Source organism: Eptatretus burgeri, chromosome 5, assembly GCF_056783735.1.
Source record: "Eptatretus burgeri isolate ZD-2024b chromosome 5, Ebu_testis_v1, whole genome shotgun sequence".
In the NCBI taxonomy this organism is placed as follows: Eukaryota; Metazoa; Chordata; class Myxini; order Myxiniformes; family Myxinidae; genus Eptatretus; species Eptatretus burgeri.
The window spans coordinates 77,769,728-77,795,106 of NC_140965.1; the positions used below are offsets into that span (position 1 = coordinate 77,769,728).

General features: G+C 40.7%; 1 protein-coding gene across 3 annotated transcripts in view; it reads left to right on the forward strand.

Moving 5' to 3' along the window:
- ECD (ecdysoneless cell cycle regulator) overlaps positions 1–25,379 on the forward strand; it is a 464,207-nt gene that overhangs the window by 330,130 nt on the left and 108,698 nt on the right. For all 3 annotated transcript variants that reach the window (XM_085882528.1, XM_085882526.1, XM_085882527.1), the window contains exons 2-9: positions 705–822; positions 927–1,014; positions 1,476–1,651; positions 1,891–2,083; positions 9,460–9,588; positions 18,473–18,598; positions 19,630–19,715; positions 24,209–24,309. In XM_085882528.1, coding sequence (XP_085738654.1) covers positions 705–822; positions 927–1,014; positions 1,476–1,651; positions 1,891–2,083; positions 9,460–9,588; positions 18,473–18,598; positions 19,630–19,715; positions 24,209–24,309 — 1,017 coding nt within the window. The remainder of the gene's footprint in view (positions 1–704; positions 823–926; positions 1,015–1,475; positions 1,652–1,890; positions 2,084–9,459; positions 9,589–18,472; positions 18,599–19,629; positions 19,716–24,208; positions 24,310–25,379) is intronic.

Sequence of the window (25,379 nt, forward strand, 5' to 3'; positions counted from 1 at the left end):
TTTGGACCTTGACAGTTAATAAAGGCAATGCATTCTGACAGCTGGAAGCAAGATTTCTGGGAATCGTGATACCATCTTGTTTGCATTTTTTTTTTACTGTAAGTACAGGTGATATTGAGTGGTTTCCTGTAATCCTGAAGAAGTCTGTGGGCCATGACCACGACATGACCTGAATGCAAAGTCTGCTCTGTTGTGTTGTTTTGTTTTTTAATTGGAGGAGTACAAGTAATTGCTGTCCAATTTGTTTAGCTGTGCTCTCATATCTCTTCAAAGAAACAAAAAAACACACACACACACACACATGCACACATCTCGAGGCAATGTTAAATGATTGAAGGTGTGGGTAAACGGCAGTCAATGTCACCCAAAGACCAGCTTGGCAATCTTTTTAATGTGTGTTATATTGTTATTTCATGATTGCTATCAATATTTTGTTGGCTTGGCTCGTTATGGACAGTATTTATTTTTAACTTTAAGAGAACAAAACATTTCATGTACAACCATGTTTTAAGGATAGTTGCGAAAATATTTTGGGGTGTTGATTTCCAAGCGCTCTTTCCCCCTGGCCGGCCTTTCCCACCTTCAAAAAGGTTAAAGAAGTTCGTTATTAAGGAATAGCCTGCTTATCAATCGCTTTACAGGTAGAGTGAACAGAGCAATCTGAATTTCATTCATATTAAAATGTAGGTATTGTTTGTTTACAGGGGAGGTTCCAGCACATCTTGCAGGTGTCACAGATTTTGGAGACAACATCGAGGATGAGTGGTTCATTGTGTTCTTGCTGCGTGAAGTCACTCGACGGTTTCCAGAATTGTTTGCTTGGTACGTTGAACATAGATCGCTGTGAAAACGGAATACAGTTGTTGAATGATTAACTTTGCTTTCACCCAGAAAATTGTAGTGCAGACTGAGAATTTTATTGGCAGGATGGAAGATGTGGATGGACAGTTTCTGTTAATTGAATCTGCTAACCATCTGCCAAGATGGCTGAACCCAGACAGCTGCGATAATCGGGTGTGTACATTCATCACAATTTCACAGTGCTAAGGCCATCAAGCAATAAAATGTCACTTCTTTTGATGATGAGCAAATACTTTCCTTGCTGGAGGGCATCAAGTGAGTGAACTACTTCTCTACATTAAAATAAACGCTCGCACCTCGTGCACTTTACAAGAAATGCTCGCACATCATGCACTAGTCCATTGCCCGAGCTTAAGTACAGGCAGGAAATTTGCTGAGAATAAAAATTGATGCAGTAATTTACAAAAGTGTTCTTGTTTCAGTCCATGGACTCACATTGAAGTATAAACCTAAGGATAATTGTTCAGTTAAAAGCCTCCAAATGTTTTTAAAGGATAATAGCAAGATTTTTTTTTAATGACTTTATGTTAGGCCACACGATTTCTGACCAAATCTCTGATTAAGCATGATGCTCATGTCCAAAGCAATTCACAAACCAACAGTTGTCCTTCCAGGTTTTTCTCCGTCGTGGGGAGGTTCACATAATTCCTCCATCTCGAGCACCTGGTGACACTCATCCCGAACCTGCACCTTTAAAACTACAATCTGCCCTCGACATTCTTGCTCAGAATGGGGACAAGTACCTGGCTGGAGAAAGGGTCAGACAAGCAATAGGAATAAGAGTAGATTGGTGAGTTTTGTTGGCATCCAGATTATTTTGATCCTTGTAGTTTTTCTCTGTCTCACAAGAAAAGGCTAAAGCAAAGATTCACAGCAACAAAATACAGCAAGAGCATGGAAAGTTCTAAAATGTTGACTTGGCTCTTTTGGTTGAGATGTATTTGAGAATGACCTGTCCTTTTTTTTTGTAAACCACAAATCATGGTGATTAACTTCTCTTTTCCTCCCTTGCCCATTCTTTGCTCACAGCTACCCAGTCAAGGCCCAAGACAACCTGCACCATGCGTACTGCATACTTCCAGCAGTGTTGGCCAGTCTCCTGCAACGACACCCACAACTTGTGGCTCCAGCCGTGCAGGCTTTCTATCTCCGAGACCCAGTGGACCTGCGAGCTTGTCGCACCTTCTCCGCATTTTCTCCTGAGCCCTCTGTCCTCACAATGGTACACAGAGTATTACTACAACTATTTTTTCATTTTTAAAATTATTTTTACAATCATCTCTTTGTACATTTTTCTTTTGATACAGTATTTCATTTCATGTTTTCACATGATTCTCTCTGCTTTTCCTTACAACCCTACAGGTAAAATGTAATTTATTTTCTTTGCCATAATTCTTCTGAGTTTCCTGAAAACTTTCAATTTAGCTTTACGTAGAAAATATAATCAAACATATTGATGAAAAACTTTAATAACTAGAGTTCATGAAACACCTTACCTCATGCAGTCTTGAGAAAAAGGATATAGGAAGGGTCTTTTCAACTCTTGGTTTGTGTTGTGGAGCACAATCGATATTTCCTACGAGCCACCATTTTCTTTGAATCTCAATATTCCCCAACACTGAGAGCACGAGCAGCAAATTTGATTGGTCGATATGACGTAAAATGATAGAATATTTTGTCCAAGTACTGCTAAACTGGAGGTTTTTGGAAGTGACAACAAGGGGTTTGTGTTCTACAGTGTTCAAGTAAATACTTCAATTTAAATAAAATAAAGGTTTTAAAGGCTGTAGAAAAAAATAAAAAGAAGCTTTAAATTTTATATATTTTTAGGAAGTTTACCGCCATTAATGCACCATCTTTTACACCACTTTGTTAAATTAGTTATTCATACATGTTGTCTGTGTCCTTTATCATGTAGCTAAAAATGAAGTTTCCTGTTTGGTAGGCTCCGTCGATATCGATTTTATTTATTTTCGACTGAACGTCGATATCGTCGATTTTTATTTAGTTGTCGATAGCGACTGAACAGTCTACCTTTTGTAATAGGTGTGGTCATACTGGTATATCGATATTATTAAAAATAAAAAAAATTATTAATTTTATTATTTATATTATTTAAGCAGGTTCCAAAAATACGCAATGGTCCATTATGTATTCATATATGATGTACACATCATTGATACACGGTAAATTTTCAAAGTATTCCCACACAGGGATTCCCCCCCCCCCTCCATGATGAGAGCAGTTATTTTACTTCCAACTTCAATTTGTATTAAGAATTATTTTGTTTTAAAGTGGTCGGGATTGCCAGTCGACATAGGTTGGTTGGAATCGATCGCCATCGCTGTACCATTATTGCTTTCATACCGGTATCACTATTGCAGATCACTGACTTGGAACAGGATTTCTAAAGCACACCAGATTCATCTAAAATAATAACTTTATTATTCAAAGTTGCTTTTTTTTTTTTTTTTTTTTTTTTTTTTTTTTTTTGTATACCTTGGTCGAGGCTCGTATGAGAGCTAACACACAACTCACAGCAAGGAGGCATGAGACAAGAGGGGCGGGAGTGGAAGGGACAAAACATTGGGGAACAGACACAGGTGAACTGTGGAAGGGAGAGGGATGGGGATGGGACGGGGAACATGGCGAGGGGAAGATGGACATTAAAGGGACTTTCAGGAAGGAAAGCAGGAGAATTGAAGGAAGTGGGCTTGGGTGGATTATCGGGGGTAGAAAAGATCAAGGATTTGGATGGGGGAAGATAAGAGGTGGTGGTGAACAGCTGTTTTGAAAGCCTGAAGGGAAGAATGGGAAAGAATAGAGTGAGGAAGTTTATTCCAAAGGCGGGAAAAAAGAGGAATGAAAGAGTGAAGATGAGCAGTGATTCGTGATTTTGGTAGTTTTACCAGAAGGGGGTTGTTGGCGGACCTTGAGCGCCCTGTGGAAATGTGGTTGGGACAAATCGCAGAGAGAGCAGGGGGGGCAAGGCTGGAGAGGAGTCGGTAGAAGACAGAAAGACCACCGACCAACCTGCGGTGATTGAGTGAGAGGCCCAAAGACTCAGCTTCATTGCGGGAGATGCCAATGATCTTAAAAGCCCTGGTTTCGACAGCGTGAAGTCGAGAAAGGTGGGAGGCAGGAGCACCAGCCCAGAGGGGAGAGCAGTACTCCATCAGGCTACGGACAAAAGCTTTGTAAGTGGTCAGGAGCTCAAGAGGGCCGAGGAAGGACTTTAAAACTATCCACGAGGGCAAAGAAAAACGCGATTGCTTGTATGGGTGCTTGTATGCTGAGGGTTAAAAGTGAAAACATACTGTACATCCTGGTACGTCTTGACGTCACATGTTTCACTGTTCCTGTTCCATGTTGAGCTGAGACGCCGAGTGCATCAAAGCTTTTTAAAATCATGTACGGAAATTTAAGAATTGTAATCAATTTTCTTCGATTTGTTGGTGATGGACTGGCTTCTTTTCATATCGTTTTTTTTTTTTTTTTTTTTTTTTCGGAATACCGGTATATTCAGAATTCCAATACCAGTATATCGATATGAAAAATTACATTGATATCACCGGTATATCGATATATCGCCGGACCCTACTGTTTGGGATGATTTGCAATTTTGTTTTATTGCCAGCCAGACATACAGAGTAAAAAAAATAGAAATCACTCATAGTGACACTTGGCGAAACAGAATGAACAGAATGCACGAGAACGACACTCGGTGGAGCACATACCTCCACCAGGCTGAACAGTTTGTTTTGTATCCCACTGATAGACCGGATCTGAATCCGGACTTGAACTAAAATCAAATTGGCTTGTTCTTGTCACCTAACCAATCATCCATCTAGTTTTGTCATAACTCGTCACAACTTTTTTGAGATATCATGCTACATATCATTTTTGCCCCCATCTCTCAATGGTGTATAATCACTTTAAAGATTAAAAAATTATTTTATCTGGATCCAGATTTAGATCTTCACAAAAATCGAATACATTCGTCCTTGTAACACACCCATCCAGTCCAACAAGTTTCATCTGAATCTGTCCAGAACGTTTTTGAGATATCGTGATATATATATATATATATATATATATATATATATATATATATATATATATATATATATATATATATATATATATATATATATATATATATATATATATATATATATATATATAGATATAGTTTTTAGCCATATCAATAAATGGTGAAGAATCGCATTAAAAAATTATCGGATTCGGGTCTTCACCAAAATAGATTGGATTTGTTCTTATCACACACCCAACCTGTTCACCAGGTTTCGTCAGAATCGTCCACAACGTTTTGAGACATCCTGTTATGTATCGTTTTAGCCCCATCTCTCAACGGTGTTGAACCACTTCAAAAATTTGAAAATTCTCGTATACAGATCCAGATTCAGATCTTCACCAAAATCAAATCGATTTGTCTTGTCGTGTCATGCACCCAAGCTGTCCACCAGGTTTCGTCCAAATCTGTCCATTACTTTTTTGAGATATTGTGCGATATATTAATTTTGGCCGCATGTCTCAATGGTAAAGAATCACGTTAAAAAAATGCTCGGATCTGGATCCAGATATTGACCAAAAATGTGCGTTGCTCAGCAACGCACACAAAAAATTTCAGAACGATTGCTTGAAAACTGGACAAAAATTGTGACAGCCAAACAGACAGACAAACAAGTCATGCAGACAGCCAAGAAATCTTTCAGAGTGACAAGACAAAACAGAATTAACTAGAATGACACTCGATGGAGCGCATACCTCTTTTTAGCCATATCAATTATGATATCAAATCTTTTTAGCCAAGCTGAACAGTCTACCTTTTGTAATTGGCCCCAGTTTCCCACTTATCCCACCGATCGCCAGATCTGAAATTGGACATGAACCAAAATCGAATCGGCTTGTTTTTATCTCCGAACCAACGCATCCTACCAAGTTTTGTCATAACTCATTCACAACTTGTTGAGATATCATGATATAGTTTTTGGCCCCATCTCTCAATGATGAAGTATCACTTTAAAAATTAAAAAAGTTAAAGTAAAAAAAATCACTTTAAACTCTTATATCAAGCTACATATTTGAATCTCCATCAAAATCGAATCGATTTGTCCTTGTCACACACCCACCTGTCCACAACTTTTTCAGATATCGTGCAATATCGTTTTTGGCCCCATCTCTCAATGATGAAGAATCATTAAAAACATTTTCGGATCCTGACCCAAAATGTGCGTTGTTATCCTTGGCCGGTCACCGACCTACACAAAAAATTTCACAACGATTGCTTGGAAACTCTGCACAAAAATCGTGAGACAGACAGACAAACTTTGCACAATTATTTCACCAAGTGACAGACAGACAGACAGACAGACAGACAGACAGACAGACAGACAGACAGACAGACAGACAGACAGACAGACAGACAGACAGACAGACAGACAGACAGACAGACAGACACTACAGACCAACAACATACTTGGAAAAATTATTTCGCCAAGTAAAAATACCTTACTACTCTGCACATGCGTGCTCAGCACGAGATTCCGTACAATTTGCCAAATTCAGAGCCAAAGTCCTGCTAAACTACAGGTCCGTGTTCTTGATTGATATCTTCAATTTAATTATAAAATTTTTAACGTTGTTCCTCGATCATAGACTGTCTACAGACAGTGAAACAAGCTTAACACCGTTTTTACCCCTCAGCCTGAATTGGCTAAGGGGTATTGTCGTCATAGGCGTTGTCCGGCGGGAGTCCAGGCGTCCGTCCGGGCGTCTGTCAACTTTTGGTTTCCGTCAATTTCGAGGAGAACGCCTTATCCGATTAAATCCATTTTTGCAGGGTATGTTGGGATGAGTGGAGGAAGGTTCCTTTCGAAAATAGGCATGCTGCGATTTTCAATGTGGCCTCCATGGCAGCCATCTTGAAATCGGTTTCCGTCGATTTCGAGGAGAACGCCTTGTCCGATTAAATCCATTTTTGCAGGGTGTGTTGGGGTTGAGTAGAGGAAGGTTCCTTTCGAAAATGGGCGCTACGATTTTCAATGTGGCCTCCATGGCAGCCATCTTGTAATCGGTTTCCGTCGATTTCGAGGAGAACGCCTTGTCTGATTAAATCCATGTTTGCAGGGTGTGTTTGGGTTGAGTAGAGGAAGGTTCCTTTCGAAAATGGGCGCGCTGCGATTTTCAATGTGGCCTCCATGGCAGCCATCTTGAAATTGGTTTCCGTCGATTTCGAGGAGAACCCCTTGTCCGATTAAATCCATTTTTGTAGGGTGTGATGGGGCTGGGTAGAGGAAGGTTCCTTTCGATATTCAGTGCGATGCGATATCCAATATGGCGGCTATGGCAGCCATCTTGAATTTGGTTTCCGGACAATAACTTGAGAACGGCTTCACACATTGATTTTATTCTGGCGAGGTATAATGGGGTTGAGTAGAGGAAGGTTCCTTTCCAAAATGGGCATGCTGCGATTTTCACTGTGGCCGCCACGGCAGCCATCTTGATATTGGTTTCCATCAATTTCAAGGAGAACGCCTTGTCCGATTAAATCCATTTTTGCTGGGTGTGTTGGGGTTGAGTAGAGGAAGGTTCCTTTCGAAAATGGGCGTGCTGCGATTTTCAATATAGCCACCATCTTGAAATTGGTTTGCGTCAAGGGGCTGAGGGGTTATGCCCGCTTTGCGGTGCTATTTTTGTCCTTTGCATGCGGGTTACAGAGCCAATGATTTTTGTGATTTTTGGATTATGAGCTCTCTGCACATCCATTCAGGTGTTATTTAGCTTTCATTTTCTAGGGGAAGAGTTAAGGGGTTCGTGGTGGGGAGAGGGGTGGATTATTTTAGTTTTCTCAAAAAATACAAACATTAAACAGGGTTTGTTGTGGATGTGTGGCAGGAACCCCCTGTTAGCCAATATTTTTGCAACAAGTGCTTCTGTGACTCATGGGTTCATGTCTCCATTATGGTTAAGAAGTGATATTTGGATATAATCCCATGTGGGGCAGCTTACCAACTCAACTTTCTGCGGAGAATCCACTCTGTCTGATGATTGCCAGTGGTCCCTAACATTTCTGGTATGACCAATCATCCACTGCTAAATTTGGTGTCAATTGCTAAACGCAGTCTCATCAGCCTGAAGGCTTTCAAAACTTTTGACGCAATGCCAAACCCTTCCAAAGGAAATCAATCCACAGACACCTTTTTGGTTCCCTGGCTGTCATTTCTGTTCAGATACCTTTTGTATTTATAAAAAGGCAAATATAAAGTAAACATTACAATAGAGCGAAGCACATATCTTCCTGCCCCAAGACCAAAGCACATGGTGAAACAAACCTTGTCAAACGAATACACATGTACCTTGGCCATAAGGCCAAGGTTCACGGTCATACAAAAACACAATCATTCTCACTCACAGGACCAGAATGCATGCTCTGTCTTTCACAGACTGAAACGAAGCTCGACACTGCCATCTACAATTCGGAAACCTCATTAATTGTGTTGAATATCTAAACTCTGTGGATACGCAAGAGCTGACCCCTCTTGGTCAGTACCTTTGCAGCAAGTGCTGGTGGAGCTCATGGATTCATAGCTCCACAACTGTTTCATGGGAACTTCAAGGAAAGTAGACAATGGACAAGTACATTTGATGCATGGAATTTGAACCTCTGTTCCAAGCATCCTAAGTCCAGTGGACCATATCAACCTGCACCATTATAATGCTAAAAAGGCCAACACGTGTTTTGCTATAACTAGCCGAGTACCCACCAGATGGGCAATCTTGTTCCAAGCATGCAACATGTTCTTCTGATGCATACCTTTATTTTGGCGATGCATTAGCAACTGACAGCTCTGTATTGGCAAAAATAAAAATAACCCAGGTTATGTGCATGATACAAAAACATGCCTTCTGCTTATAATTCCAAACACCTCACGACACTGGAAACGTGGGTACAGGAATACTGTGCTGTACATTGTGGAGATACTTGCAATACCCTCCCCCACCTGGAGGTGGCGCTACATGACACATTTACATAGCGAATTTGTGTCCCCTCCCCCGTCCACCCCAAGACCACCAGCAAATATAAAAACACCCCTCTATACTAATTGGGGTCATGCTGTTCCTATGTAGAAAGTCTGCATGTACTCAGCCCAGAACACATACACACACACACACACACACACACACACACACACACACACACACACACACACACACACACACACACACACACACACACACACACCACTGTTCCATGAATGATTGTAAGGATGCTTGTTTTGTTCAATCAGGATTTTAGCCTTGGATTTGTTCAAACCAAAGATTTAGTATCCTAAATTTCACATGAACACTGCAATCTTAATTTAGTAATACTCATGCTTTGGGCGTATGGTGTATGTTGATTAAATGGAAACCAAAAAACTCCTATTGTAAGAAGTGGAACTTCAACAAAGGCTACAAAAATACCAATACTATGGTTCATTCCTTTATTTTGCATTACTTCAGCCTTTTTCCCCCCCTTAATACCGTGCTTCAAAAACCTGACCCACATCTCTCACACTTTTGTGACACTTGCAGGTAACGTTCACACGCTGTTTGTATGCCCAGCTGTGCCAGCAAGCCTTCCATCCTGACCGGCGTAGTGGCTTTGTGGTGCCACCTCCATCACACCCCAGGCATAAAGCTTACTCCCTGGGCATGAAACTGGTAAAACTCTTCACCCAGCATTAATGTCTACACTTGATGATTGTCATTCTTGCAGTAATTGATGCTGCTTTTTCATTTTTAGGCCATGAGAAAGAAATTGAACTGTCATGAGCACTCATCCAATAATTTACTCCCATACGAACTGTCTTATTATTCTTCCATAAAAAAGTCAAACAATCATTTCCGCTCCTCTGAGAGTCGTGTGTATGAAAAACTTTGATTGAGCTGACTTTTAAACGAACAATGATGCTCTTGTAGTTGCATAGTTATGGCCAGCAAGTGTGATTCTCTCGGATCCTGCAGGATACAAGTGACTGTGTACATTCAGGATATTTCTGCACATGAAATCGATTAAATGTTGTAGTTTGCATTTTCGAATATACTCAAACAAATTCTTTAGTTTAGAGGTTTTCTGTTTTTTGGTATGGAAAGTCTAAGCTCTTCGAAGAGTGAGGAGTGAGAGGATGAAATGGCAACGTTCTGATAAGTTGGACCACAGTTGGACACAACAAGTAGGGGGAAGAACAAACATGAAAAGAGGAGTGAAGGAAATGCAGGAATCTGTAAGTGAGAGTTTTGGGTTACGTCAGGTTAACGTGGATAGAAAAGATGACAGGTAGAGTTGCAGGATGACGTGGTGGTGCACCATTTGCATGCTTCAATCCAAGGGTTCGAGTAATAGTTAATTATATTGCTTAGTTCAGTGTTGAACATGTTTTTGGTTCTTCAAATCTTTTCTGTGCCTGGGATCCTGGAAAGCGAGTGCAAATTGACAACGAACAGGAAAATGCAATCTCTCATCAATATGTACAACAGCTACATGGCATGAGGTTCCTCTATCATAAATCAACTTTGGAAACTCCAGTTTATAGTTTATGATTGCTCTTGTTTTACTAATATTCATTCAAGAATTAGTATTTTATTATAAAAGTCCATTTTAAAATGTTTAATATTGATCTGTTGCATTTTTTTTACCTCTGCCACCGAAGGTGAAGGAGGTTATGTTTTCACCCCTGTCTGTCTGTCTGTCTCTGTCTGTCTGTCTCTGTCTGTCTGTCTGTCTGTCTGTCTGTGCACAGGATATCTCAAAAAAGTTGTGAACGGATCCGGATGAAATTTTGTGGACGGGTTCGTTGTGTGACGAGGACCAACTGATTCGATTTTGGTGAAGATCGGGATCCAGATCCGACTACGACAATTTTTAAAGTGATTCTTCACCAATGTTTTTTTACCATTGAGTGATATGGCTAAACTAATATATAGCACGATATCTCAAAAGGTTCTGGATGGATTTTGACGAAACATGGTGGACACGTTGGGTGTGTAACAATGACGAACTGATTAGATTCTGGTAAAGATCTGAATCCGGATCCATATGCGAGAATTATTGAATTTCTAAAGTGATTGATTCTTCACCATTGAGAGATGGGGCCAAAAACGATATAATACTGTATCGCATGATATTTCAAAAATGTTTTGGACCCGATATGTTCTCGTGGATCAGGCATTGCGTGGCAGAGGTATGTGCTCCACCGAGTGCCCTTCTAGTTTCACCCCTTTCTGTCTGTTTGTGTACAGGATATCTCAAAAAGTTGTGGACAGGTTGGGTGTGTGACAAGGACGAACTGATTAGATTTTAGTGAAGATCCGGATCCGCATCCGACTACTAGAAATTTTAAAGTGATTCTTCACCATTGAGAGATAAGGCCAAAAACGATATATAGCACGATATCTCAAAAGTACTCTACCGAGTACTTTTCTTGTTTTTTCATGAATTACTGCTTGTGCAAAGCGAGGTTAATCAATTGGTTCACTCTGTTTGTCTGACATATGTCTATGATCGACAGACTATTTAATTTCAATTGAATTATATATTTTGAACACTGTAGAAAACAATCCTGCAGTTTAGCAGTATTTTCGATCTGATTTTGGTAAATTTTACGGGATCTCGTCTCATTTGCGGTTAAGTAATTGCTTCAGTCTGTCTGGCAGTCAAACAAAATTGAAAATCATTTACAAATAAGAAGCATACTGTTTTTAGGGACTAAAGCACACTACCCAAAGGGTGATTGCATCACCCTTGATAGTCACCCCCCCCCTCAACAGTCAAACACATACACACACACAATTCTGACTCCACAAAAAAGCCTCACCCCCACCCCCTCCCAACTCTGTCCTAACTTTACTTCCTGCTACCCCCCCCCACCACCCCAAGTATTCACTCTTCCCCTCCCAACCCTAAGGCATCAATCTCCTCCCCACACTCAAACCTTCAGACCCTGTCCTCCCCCTGCCAAAAGTCCTCAACCCCATTCGCCTTCCAAAGCCGTCCCATATTTACTCTCACCCTCCTCCCGCTCATAAAAGCAAACGGGCTTTCCCACATCGAAACAGCGGAATATGTAACGTTTTCCGCTTCCTTATCATGCTGTCACCAACTTCACAGAAACCTGTCACAATTTTAAGACACAATAGTCAGAAATATTAGCAAACCTGCATAAACCTCTGCAGTAAAAGTGTTGCTTGAGAGGAAGGGTTCAAAAGGGTTCCTAAATTTGTAGCCGTAGTATAGAAATTGTATGTGGAGTCATGTGAACTTTCCAACCAATGGGTGGAACTCGCAAGGATGCACGCACAGCTCCTTTCAGAGTAGAGACAATGGACACAAACAACAGGCACGAATAACTAATTTAAGGTGTTGAATGAGGTGGTGTAAAAGAGGGTGTATCGGTGGCAGTAAACTTCTGATTCAATGTTTTTTTTTTCTGCAGGCTTTAAAGCTTTTATTTTATTTCAATTGAATTATATTGGCAATTCCGCAGTTAGTAACGTTACATTTTAGGGACATTCTCATTATTTAGATAAGAGTCCTTTCTCTATCTGTGGATGTAAAGTCTCATTAATGTCACCAGAGATCAACCTAGTCTAGACGTAGAACAGAGCAAAGAATGAAATCATTTCATGAAACATTCTAGAAGAAAGAACTGCTTTTAATGCCGGTTAGTAACGTTACAAAAAAAGGACATGAAAAATTGATGAGCATCTTTGAATGAAAAGTTTGCTAAAATTGGTATAGCTTGAAACATATCAACTCTATTTTTTCATTTCTAGCTTTAAGGGCAATAGCTACCCTAAATATCCTTTCTCATTCTAGCTGTTTGAAAATTAGGAACAAAAATCATGGTTAGTAACGTTACGGTTAGTAACGTTACACTTTGTCCAGTGATTACAATGACTCACAGAATTATTTTTAATCTCAAATCATTACATTTTTCCTCAAGAGAATGTGAAATAAGCTAAAAAAACATCAGATAAGACATGAAACTCTTATTTCAATCACCAAACTCAAGCAGTATAGTGTCATTGTACTTGTACAATGGTACAAATTACATATGTGTTAAAAAAGACAAGAAAAAGTTACAATAAATTTACAAACAACAAAAGAGTACCACTTTAAAGACTGGGTCAAGTGATATCCACAGATCCATAACTATGCTGATCACAGTTCATCGTGATTCACTGGAATTCACAAGTTGAACAAAACAGTACATATTGTATGTGTTCCTCATTCAAGAGTACCTTTCATATAGGGGAAAGAAACCAAAGAGCAAAAACTAATGTACCGGTATGTAGTATGTACAGTGTATGGCCATAATGCAACATTTGATATTGTGACAGTAGTTTACATCATAGCATTTGAATTCATGTTTATTCAAGTCTAGAGATATGTGATATGTTTTTTTTTTTTTTCTTTAGACCACTTTGAACGTATCTCTGCATTGACGTGAAAACAAAAGTCTGTTCGCTGTACCTGAAATGTAATTACACCTGACAAACCACCGTACAATAATTTCAAATTGGGACAGAAAATTTGAAATGGCCTCGATTGTTCACTACTTCTGGTGCATCCAACGGGGCAATCATCTGGTGTCTCATGTAGAAAATAGCATCCCTAGTTGAAGGCCATTTCCAGTACTTCCCGACATGTGCCATTACTGACACCTGGAACTCTCCATCTCGTACAGCAAGAACTTCTCCTGGAAATTGTTTTCCATCGTACTCAACTATGAACCAGTCTCCCACTGCTGCAATGGTCTCACTGCTGCTCTGGGTTGCCTCATCATGCTTGTCTCTGCTCAGGACATAGGCTACCACCTCGTCATTTACCACTTTGAAGAAGTGCATCTCTGCTATGCCAGTAATGGCCTTGGCTTCACTGAAGATGACATCAAGGTTCAGCTTCTCGTTCCTCTTTGCGATCTCACTGGAAGTAATCTCACGAACAGACACATTCTTCATGGTACTTGCAGCTTCTGCAAAATTCTTTGCATCAGTTACAGTATGTTTACGTGTTCTCACCTTGTCCCACACAAAACGCTTGGCTGACCCACCGATTCCATCAACGGGTCCCTTCCCATGTGAAGTGGCAAAAAAATTCCACTCGATATGCACCTTGTGAGCCTTCTCTAGTGATGCCAATGCTGCAGCAATGTAGCGATTTTTGAATTGAGATTTTGAATTGATCCAAAATTTACCCCCCCCCCACTGTCTTCATACTGCCCTCTGTTGTCTTACTGTCACTTTTGTCTTGACCAGGACCTGTCTATTCGAGTCTTATTCACTTATTTCATGGTTAGTAACGTTACAATACACAAAGGCTGGTTAGTAACGTTACACATTTTGATTGCTGTTATTTCTAACTTCTATCATGACAAGTAATACTTATTTATATATTTCAATTAGTCATTGGACACAGCAGGAAAAATTGAAATATTATCATTCATAGACACTTTATACACTCTGGAGGTAAATAATTTCACTTTTCGGTTAGTAACGTTACATGACTTTCTAGGGGTTGGGAAATGCACACATGTTTGCATTTTGAAGACATGTAGGTTGATTTTACTTAATATATCCATGAAAGCACTACACTGCCTCTATGAATTCAATATTTTTGGTAAGAAAATGGCATTTAATTTGACTAGATATCTTCTTTGCCATTATGGAGATTTTGCTGATAAAATTTATCTGGAACAATTCTTGTTCAAAATTGGTGAATTCACCACCTAAAACTATCAATATACCCTGAAAAATATTTTTTCCTGAATCATCAATGTGTCCTTTCGTAAATCACACACAAAAATCAAGGAAAAAAACAAATTGAAATTTTAGGGTCATGTCCCTCTAACTGCGGAATTGCCCATATGTTTGTACACTCTCTATCGAGTGCAGCCTATGGTTGCTGGTTGCATCATTGGTTGGGACGTGCTATGCTGCTGATGCAGTGTCCCCCTTACCAGTACACTGGTACTCATTTTGCTGACCTCGGAAGGATGACAGGCTGAGTCAACCTCCTGGTGTATTTTAATTTAGCAGCCAACGGGGCTTGAACTGAGTACCCTAGGATCCCAAGCCGCCACCCTAACCACTAAGCCAACACCAGGCTTGTTTGTACACTGTAGAACACACATCTCCTTGTTTGCACTTACAAAAACCTTCACTTTAGCAGTATTTGGGCAAAATTGTACGCCATCTCGACCAATCCAATTTCTCTCATGCTCTGTGGGCGGAGTAGCAGCGAGATTCACACAAAAATGGCAGCACCTGGCGATGCAACGACAGAGATAACTTCATCCAAAATATGTTTTGTTTCGTGCATCCTTTTCTCAAACATCGTTCCTGAATCATCAGTTTCTCTGAGAAGAGCTGGCTGAACGTTTGCCTCTGGACTGTTCCATTTGACCCATTGGCTTCGTATGGTTGCCGTCGCTCCTCTTTTTTCAAAGTTAATGAACAAAGTTAATATATTGTGCTTGGAAACGCAAAGAATGAGTTGAAAAGACCCTTTCTATGTCCTTTATTTTCTCTCGAGACTGTGGGGGTAAGGTGTTCGACAAAACTATACAACCATCCAATTGTATGTTGGATGGTTGTCTGGTTGATAATATGTCAGTAGAAAGGACCAAGAAAGATCTACAAAGGCTTCTCTTGAGCCACAGTTTGGCTGTTCCTGAGCAATGTGTAGAGGGTACTTCACTGCAGAACCTTCAAGAAGTAGCAAAGCAGTAAAGTGGCATTCCTTTCCATTGTATGTTGTTTGTGTAATACCATGTTATCATGATTGTGCTTGTCATCACATTTGTCATTTATGCTGAATTCTGATTGTGGTTCTGAAGCTGAACTGGGACTTTGCTAAGTTTAATGTTTGCATATAGTCCTGAAATTCCTTGGGCATGAGTGTTTTCCACATGTGAAGAGCGAGAATGAAGTTCCAGAATGTAGCATCCTCAGAGCTGGTAGCCTTACTTTTTGACCCTTGTATCAAGGAGGGGCGCCACACTGTCTCCGACTCGTGTTTGTTGTGCGTGATTTTGTTGTCGTTTCAGTTTTCATGGTTTTATCCAAGTGTGCCATATGATGAGCTTCTTCTGAAACTTTGAGCTTCTTCGCTTTCAGCCAAGTTTGAATTTAAGAGCACCAAATTTATCTCATGGTTTTCTTTCAGCTTTGCATCATGTTGAACAAAACATTACAGCCAACATGAAGCAGAATTACCTGATCTGATGATACAAGTCAAGGTTAGTGTAACCTTGGCATTGTGCTTTGAAGGGGAAAAAAAAAAATCCAATGAATGTCATCGTTCCCCATTTGTTTTTGAAACGATCAAGATGCAATTGCATTTTTATTTGCTGCCGTGATATAAATTTCCACAACAAAGGGATCTTGCAAAGCCCGATCTGCTTGATAACAGACTAGTCATCATCATTCCATCATAACGTAGAAGGGCACTCGGTGGAGCGCATACCTCCGCCCTGCAATGCCATATCCGAGAACATATCGGGCCCAATACATTTTTGAAATATGCTATACAGTACTATATCGTTTTAGGCCCGATCTCTCAATGTTGAAGAATCACTTCAAAAATTCTCGTAGCTGATTCTGGATTTGGGAGCAGGAAGCATGTTTATCAGGTTTATTAAAAATGGGCAAAAGCATATAAATTGGACCCTTTTACTCTCCTTACTCATTACTTCTGATTACTAACATGCATAAGCCTGGTGTTGGCTTAGCAGTTAGGTGACTGGCTTAAGATCTTAGGGTCTTGAGTTCAACCTCTCAGGTCCTTGAATTAACACCAGATGGGTTGACTCATCCTGTCATCTTTCCGAGGTCGGAAAAATGAGGACCAGCTTATTGGTAACAGGGCACTGTATCAGCGGCACAACTGTGCCCCCCAGAAAATGATTCAGCCAAGCAACCATAGGCTGCAAACAAATAAATAACTAACGCAAATCATGTGCACTGTTTAACTATTCCAACTCTAAAGTCTTCTTCAATTGTTCTCCACAAATGGCAGCGATACAACAACCAGTTCCTCTTCGTCATAACAAAACTCGACCATACATACCTCTTTTTATAATTGTGGTACAGTGTGTTATTGTGGTTTTGTACATCGTATGTGACATCCATTCTTGTAAAATTCATTCATGCTCTTTATTACTTGTGTGCAATCTGTGCATGAAAAAGCATTTTGTTTGTTGGTGTACATTCCCAGCATCTACCATTTACCAGAAGCGAGTCACATATTTTGAGCGGTCGGTATCTGCCTTTGTCTTTGAGAAGTCTTTGCTTTCAAAAAATAACAAGAGTCAAATAACCTCTGCCTAAAGGGAGACCAAGCTGGTATCTTTAAAACAGCACAATTACTGTATTTCATTGCTTGCACTTTTTTATGATGTGAAAAAGATCATCAAATGTAACTTGTTAACTTCCCAATTATTTATGTTGAGGAAGCCATGTCCTCGCTTCTGTGGGATATTTGGCTGGGAGGCACATACTGACAAGCACATGTTAAAGTTTCACACATTCACACGCGCTTGTCAACGGTTCATCTTCACAAATATTACAGCCATGGTGCTTGTTTTCCCATTTCTGAAAATGCAGTGCTTTACTTAAAAAATAAAAAAAATAAAAAAAATAACATTTTTTACAATGGGATAATTTTAACCACGTTATTTTCAGATAGTACAGTCAGTTTGATGTATTCCTATCTGCTACATGTTTCATAAACAAAATAATATTTTTAACCTTAAATTTATGCTGCTGTGCAATGATTATATTTATTCAATTCGTACTCATTCAGGACATTTATTAAATTCAGGACAACGCAGTGCACTCCATCTCGGCAATCCCTGTCCTTCACCCCCCCTGTCCCATGCACAACCATTCCATCCCTTCTCTTACAAGCTTTATTTTGGGTTTCTACCCACTCAACCCATCTTTATCCATATCCTCCACCTGTTGCGATGAACTACCAGCCCCACCACAACCCCTCATCCCCCATTGTTGTTTTACAAGATGTTTGACTTGTAGTTTATTTCTTATTTATTTTCTCTCCAGCACAGCTCGTGAAAAAGCTGGCAAGTATATGATGAGAATAGGGAACCCTGCCAGATAAATCGATGTGAAATATGATTATCATCAAAGCTTGTTTTGTGGGTCTGGTTTAAAGTCGTGCTTATGCCATGATGCCACACAATGTTAATTTATTACACAATTTGGAGAGAAGGGTTCTTTATCGAGTATTCTTACTCATGAAGTGTTCGTGTATACACACACACACACACACACACACACACACACACACACACACACACACACACACACACACACACACACACACACACACACACACACACACACACACACACACACACACACACACCAACGCAATGCTCTGTAGCACCATGCTCTTTGTGATGAATTGGATAATACAACTGCTAGAAAATGGTATTTCGATTTCTCCAAACATTTTTCTGAAATATTTGTGTACATGTTCTGGATTGTCCCCACTGCCCCCAACCCCCCCCCCCCCTCACAACAGGCTCATGGCTTTGAGATTATTTGCGCTCGTTCGACAAAGGCAAAATTCCACTCACCAAGAGGAATTGGCATCAGCCCTAAAGAACACACCTTCCTGGAGAGCCTTAAAAGCCACGGATACTTTCAGGTGATTGCAAATCTCCTAAACAACAGAAATAATTATAGGAACAATAATTTGGCAAATGAGAGAGGGACTCAAGATGGCAGCTTTTCCTGTGCTCCCTCAATCGTGAGCCTGTTTTATATGGACCTCCTTTTGACGAGTTGGGCCATTCTCATGAAGAATATATTTTGCTATCTACCAGGTTGTTTGATTACGGTTTGCAAATCATGGTGATGTAGGTAAAAGTGAGGACAGATAGTTTTTGTTTGCAGTTTGAACAGAGCCAAAGAGCAGGCACAACCACACCTTCAAGCAACTTTGGATTAACTCGAAACACGTCTTGTAAGCAGTGCCATCCCCATTCCATCAGTGAGTGAATCAAGAAGAAGCAATTGAAACAAACTCCATTTTGCAGTAGTTGTGGTAGTAATAATGCAAAATTCAAGAGTATGTTTGTGGAGGGCCTGGCAGAATGGCATTGAGGCACGCACACCGCCTCTAACTGTCTAGCCTGAGTTTGAAATCCCAACCCAGTTATAAACCATCATCCCGGTGTTTTGCAGCCTTGGTGATGCATCGATGTCTGTGCCATCCCTTGGATGGACCTTAATCTAGCCATCCCATCTTCCGGAATTGTTGGTGGATGTTAAAGATTCCATGGTGTCCTTTGCAAAGAGTTGGTGAGAAATCACCGGCACCATGGCCAACTTCCAAATTCCTGCCCTAACTTAGAGGGAATTGCATCAGTGGTACAGCAGCTCCTTCAGCCAATCATTTTCACCATCGGCTAATGATGCTACCCCATACCCTTGTGCTGCATACAAAATAAGAATACGGCTACCATAGAAGTGTATGACAATATTGCTGTTGATGTGCCATGGAATGTTAGACCGTGTATCCCATCTGCTAACCTCAGTGAGTGGACGTTAAATATCCCATGATGTCCTTCCTGAAGAGTGGGCGAACTATTAACGACAAAGAATATGAACAATATACTGTGCCATTGATTGTTGTGAAATATACTTTAACGAGGATAAAATATCGTTGTTTTGCAGGGTGAGCTGGAAGGGTCACAAAAATACCAAGAGCACCTGAAAGCTGCTCAGGCCTATTTTAATGAATCAATCATTGAACCAAGAGGGTAAGAACTCCAGTATTGTTGCTAGGGTTCCAATTGCCAGATTATTCTTGTGAAACATCAGTCTCAATGTAACAGTTTGATTTTAAGTGTTGTATTGTGATAATCAACAACTCAAAAAAAACCTGAATGTCAGAAGCGGAATGATTATTCTCTGCTTTCCACCGACAAATTTGTTATTGTTATCATGGTGATTTACTTCCGTTTTTATTTTCAAATACAGCAAAATTCAAATGATCTACAAAGGCAGGAAACTGTAAATTATTGCACCAAAGGTGGGGGATGTGGAGATGGGGGGACATAACAATCTAAATTAATCCCTGTGAAAGAAGAAATTGTATTTCCAATATTTGCACTTTACTATTTTGTTTTAATTGAGAGACTGGTGGTTGCAATGATTTAAATCTCTGTAGTTCTGCAGATGTATGATTTGAAGCAAGAGAAAACAAACCCTGGCAGACTATCCCTCTTGAACCACAAACATCTTCCCTCTATGCCCTCTCTCCCTCATCTTTAGTATTACTGGAAGCACCTGTTCCCCGACGGAGCCACCGAGGGGAGGCGGGGTGGGGGGGGTGATGTTATTATCATTATTGATGCTATGGCAGAGTATCCATCCTCCAGGTGATATTGTTGCAAGTGTGCAACACGTTCTTGTGACACATCCCTTTATTTTGGTTGTGTATAGGCAACGATCCGCTGCCTCGAACACTCTTGAAAATAATGTTAACCCAAATTACGTATACCAAATGAAAACGTACATGATAGTTATGTAGCTCGGATAGTTCCAGTTGCACCTACGCTCCCCCCTCCCCCCCCCAAAAAATGCCAAGATGGGCAAAAAAAGTTTTAAACTTCAAAACTTGATGGAATCAACCAAAACTTGCACATGCATAACTTCAGGATTCCCTCATTAATCCCTGAGAGTTTCAGCTTCCGAGGTCAAATCCTCTTGGAGGAGTGGATGACAAGTACATACCATCATCCAGACATGCATACGAGTGGGGCAGATAACAGCAATTTTTGAGAGGAATCGTGCAAATGATGATACAAGCATCAAATTTGGCACATTTGTTCTCCAGGGGATTCTAATCAAATCTGCCTGATTGGCCATTTGAAAATGAAAATTTTGAACAATTTGAAAAAAAAAAAAACTTCAAAAAAGTCAAGATCACGAATCAATGTTGGATGCTGGCTGAGATTGGTGAATGTTTCAGAAACATCATCAAAGACATTCCAAGTCTGCCATGCAGTTTTCTTCCCTTTACTCCTTTAAGGAAGGCAATCCCCTTCAATCAATCAATCAATTGATTATCAATCACTATCAATCAATCCCCTTCTTTTAAGGAAGGCAGACACGACGTCACATCCAGTGAACGCATGGAAGTATGGGATCCCTCTAGCTTTCTCAGGCCCTATTGCAGAAACGACCTCATGGACTGGAATCCATCGTGCCTTAGCTCCTTGGCCAAAGGCAATCCACATGTTCTCAAGACCTAGTTCCTGTAAGGATGGCAGCACAGATATTGCTGTGACTAGTACGTCCGTGTCATTAGCCTTAATGATAATGGACTTGCTACCATCTGTCGTTGCATCCCTGGCGTGTACAAATATTTGAGTGTCAGCTTCTTCATGACAACATGGAGACACAGCATCCAGTGACTTCCTTGTGTTGCTAATGGCATCTTCTCCTTTTGTGACAATGACTGTTCTTGTCGTCTGTGCTTCACACATCTTTTCCGCAAGGAAGTGAAACAGCTCAGTCTTGTTGCTGTCATCTCGAAGAAAGCTTCTCCAGTTACTTGAGGTCTTACTGGTTCCTGTCACTCTTCTTCTGATTCCTTGCCCCCTTTTCGACCTTGCCTCGGACTTCAGACTTGACTTCTTGTACACATCAAACACTATGTCCACCCTCTCGTACCTGGCACCATAGGATTCCACCTTTGGGATGTCTTCTTTAGCATAGTCATCAAATATCTTTGAAGTGCGTGGAGGTAGGGCATTGACAAGTGCTGAGCCATCAATGATGACTGCATCTCCCCTTGGTTCTCTGTCTGGGATGTTTACTTGCGCTTCAAGAATTTCAGCCAGCCTTGACTTCAAATTTTTTAGAAGTTTTTTTTTTTTTTTCGTTTTCAAAATTTGGATTTCAAATGGCCAATCGGGCAGATTTGATCAGAAAGCCCTGCAGAACAGAAATGCCAAATTTGATGCTTGTATCATAATTTGCACGATTTTTCTACTATCTACTACACTATACGTACATTTGCTCTATGATATATAGATTTTTGTTTCTGAGAGTGAAATCTTGGCTCAAGGAGGAACTAAATGGCAGAGGGCAAGAGGTTCACAGACTAACAGAGGATCAAAGCAAAAAGATAGGAAAGTCAGCAAGCAAAAGGATTTTTTTTCAGTCAGCAAAAGGATAGGAGAGTGAGTATGGAAGAAAGCATGAGATAGTGATGCACAGCCTCTTGAAGGACTGAATGGGGAGGTGCATGAGAAAATATATTCAGGGAGTTACTTACAGAGATGAGAGCATAGAGAGATGAAGGAATGTAGGTTAATGTTCAGCTTTGAGGTGGGGTGGGGAGGGGATAAACAGGTATGGGATTCTGAAAGAACCCTTACTCCCATCTTCTGAGATATTTTTCTTTGGACACTCCTGAAAAGTTTGATGTGAAAATTATGTAGCAAGTAGCACATTTTGACTTTGCAATGAAAACTCTGATTTTCCAACTCCAATTTGATAGGCCTGAACCTTGGCTGGAGGTGGAGTTGCACTTTATTTCAAAAACTCAATTTATCACTACCCTTGTGCTGATTTTACACCTCCCAACCCCCAGGAGCCTATCACCTATCATTTTACCATCGCAGACCAGTCGGTGATCTTTCTGTCTTCTACCACCAGCTTTTTTATCTTGCACCCTTACTCTTTCCGTGCTTTGCCCCCCCCCCAAAGACCCAAGTATCTGCAGGGTGCTCTCTGTGCACTATCAATCAATCCCCTTCTGGTGAAACCCTCAAAACCCAGGATCACTACTCACTTACACTCATTTATTCCTCTGTTTTTTCATTCCTGTGGAACCAACTTCCACATTCTCTTCAGAAAGGCAATCAAAGATCAGGAATTCCAAGAGAGTTTGGAGAAGAATTGTGAGAGAGGCCTCCAGCATACGGCATGCAAATGTGCAAAGTGAGCCAAGTTGAAAGCAAAAAAGGCAGCTGATCGCTTGGTGAAAAAGAGAAAGAAGGCTGGAGAGCAATCTGAGGAAAAGGTAGGGGAGAATCTGATGAAGAGGAAGAGGAAGTCGGTGGTAGAGGATGCAGAGGAAGTGACTTTTGTGATGGGTGGAAGATGATTCACTCAGACTGATGGTCAGAGTCGTGGTGGATTAAACACACGATCTATCTCAGGGCCTCATGGCACGAACACGAAGCACCCAAGACCATTTTGAAGTGCTTGGTGCATCTTCAGGAGAACTTTGGGCTGGTCGTTTTCACGAGGCCACATGTTGGTGTAATGTGCTTATGGATGTTCATTTAAAAAAAAAAAAAATTTGGAGTGATGTCATGCACCTGCTGATTGTAATTTGACAAATGTACTTGATGCATTGTGCAGTTCAGTTTTGAAGAAAACTTAAAAATGCAGTATAATAATTATTTTTCTTTTAAATGGTTTCCCTTGCTTTTCAAAGTGACAATTTGATGTCAAGTTGTTCACCACCATCTCTGATCACCCCCCCCCCCATCCAAAACCATGCTATTTTCTACCTCATTAATCCATACCAAACCCATATCTCTCCAAGTTTCTAGTTTTTCCTTCCTAAGAGTTTGTGTCTGTGTCCATCTACACCCCGTGCGTCCTCCCTTACCCAACATTCCTCCCCGCACTTTAAGTCGCTCTCTATTTTGTCCCTCAACCCTGCTGTTGGTGTTTCCTCCTCTTTTTACTGTTCCTTTTGTTCTGTTTGGTCATGATCCCTTCTACGTTCCAGTTATTCCTTGAGCCTTGACTTTCTGTACAAAAAAAAAAATCTCATTATTCCTTCTCGCAGTTGTTCACTATTTCAGATCATCCCCTATCCAAAACCATGATCTTTTCTACCCCCAATATAACCCGCCCCCTCACCCGTGTTGGCATTCTACCCCCAATAATCCCCCACTCTCAAGCACACCTTCCAAATTTCCAGTTTTTACTTCCTGAGAGATTGATTGCTCCATCTTATCCATCGCATGTGCCCTCTGCTACTCCTCACTCCTCCCCACTGCCATTATTTGTCCAAGTCTCCCTCTATTTTGTCCTTCAACCCTGCTGTTGGTGTCTCCTTCACAACCCCACCTCTCTCTACTGTTCCTTTTGTTCTGTTGCATCCTGATCCATTCAATAAACATTGCAGTACCATTTTATAAAGCAAAGCTGTTGTACTTAAGATGTTTCCAGCATATTACTTTCCTCAAGTATAAAGTGCATCATGTTGTATTGACACGAACAGAGAGTTGAATCCAGGAGAAGATGTGCTGTTGTTGCTCAAGGACACCCCTGTGGATCTGAAAGACCTAACGAGGAAGGAGAAGGCTTTACCACCTGAGGATGGTAATTTGTTCACCACTTCATTGATTTAAAAACCCAATATAATTGTTTCAAATTTGTGAGTATTTAGCATTGACTAAAGCAAAAGTTCACTTTTGATGTGAACTTTTGAACACTGACCCCCCTCCTAACCCGAGTAAGGTGTATCACGTCATCATAATTGATGTCTCTGAAGATGTCCTTCACAAATTATTACATTATTTTATCTCCGCCACCAAATGTGCACGGAGATATTGGACTCACCCTTGTTTGTCTCTAAGCAGGATATATCAAAAAATAGTGGACGAGTTATGACAAAACTCGGTGGATGAGTTGGGTAGGTGACCAGAACAAGCCAGTTAGATTTTGGTTAATGTCCGGATTCAGATCCAGCCTCTCGGTGGGATACAAAACATAAACTGTTCAGCCTGTCGGAGGTATGTGCTCTACGGAGTGCCGTTCTAGCTCTGCATATGGTGCCAACACGTGTTCTGTGTTGCATAATCTAGTGTGACAACTTGAAAAGTGGAACATGGTATTACAAGACCATGGATTTATCAAGTATGGAAATATGGTTTTATTTTGATCCCTCATACTTCCCACAAACTCCCCCCCTCCCCCCCTCCCCCTCCCTCAATTGCTATGCACATGACTTCCATTCCCTTCCCTTACTTCACCTCTCAAACTCCTTTCCCTTATCTACACACTCCTCCCTCACTCCACTGCATTATTTTCACCTATCATCCTACCTTCTCTCCCTTTTGTCAATTTTTATTGCATGGATTGTGGGGGCTTGGTTGGCAGAATAGTCTAGACGTTTGCACACTCACCTAGTTGTCTTGCCTTGGTTTGAATCTCGGCCCAGCTGTAAACTGTCATCCCGGTGTTTCACAGGCAAGGTGAGGCATCTGTGTGTGCCAATCCCCCAGATGGACGTTAAGCTGGGCGTCCTGTCTGCTGGCATTAGTTGGTGTACATTAAAGATCTCACCTGTTTCCTTTGTGAAGAGTATGCAAGCTATCACCGGCACTCTGGACAAATTATTGCCCTGACTTTGTGTCGGAGTGGCAACTCGTCCGGTATTGTAACTCCAG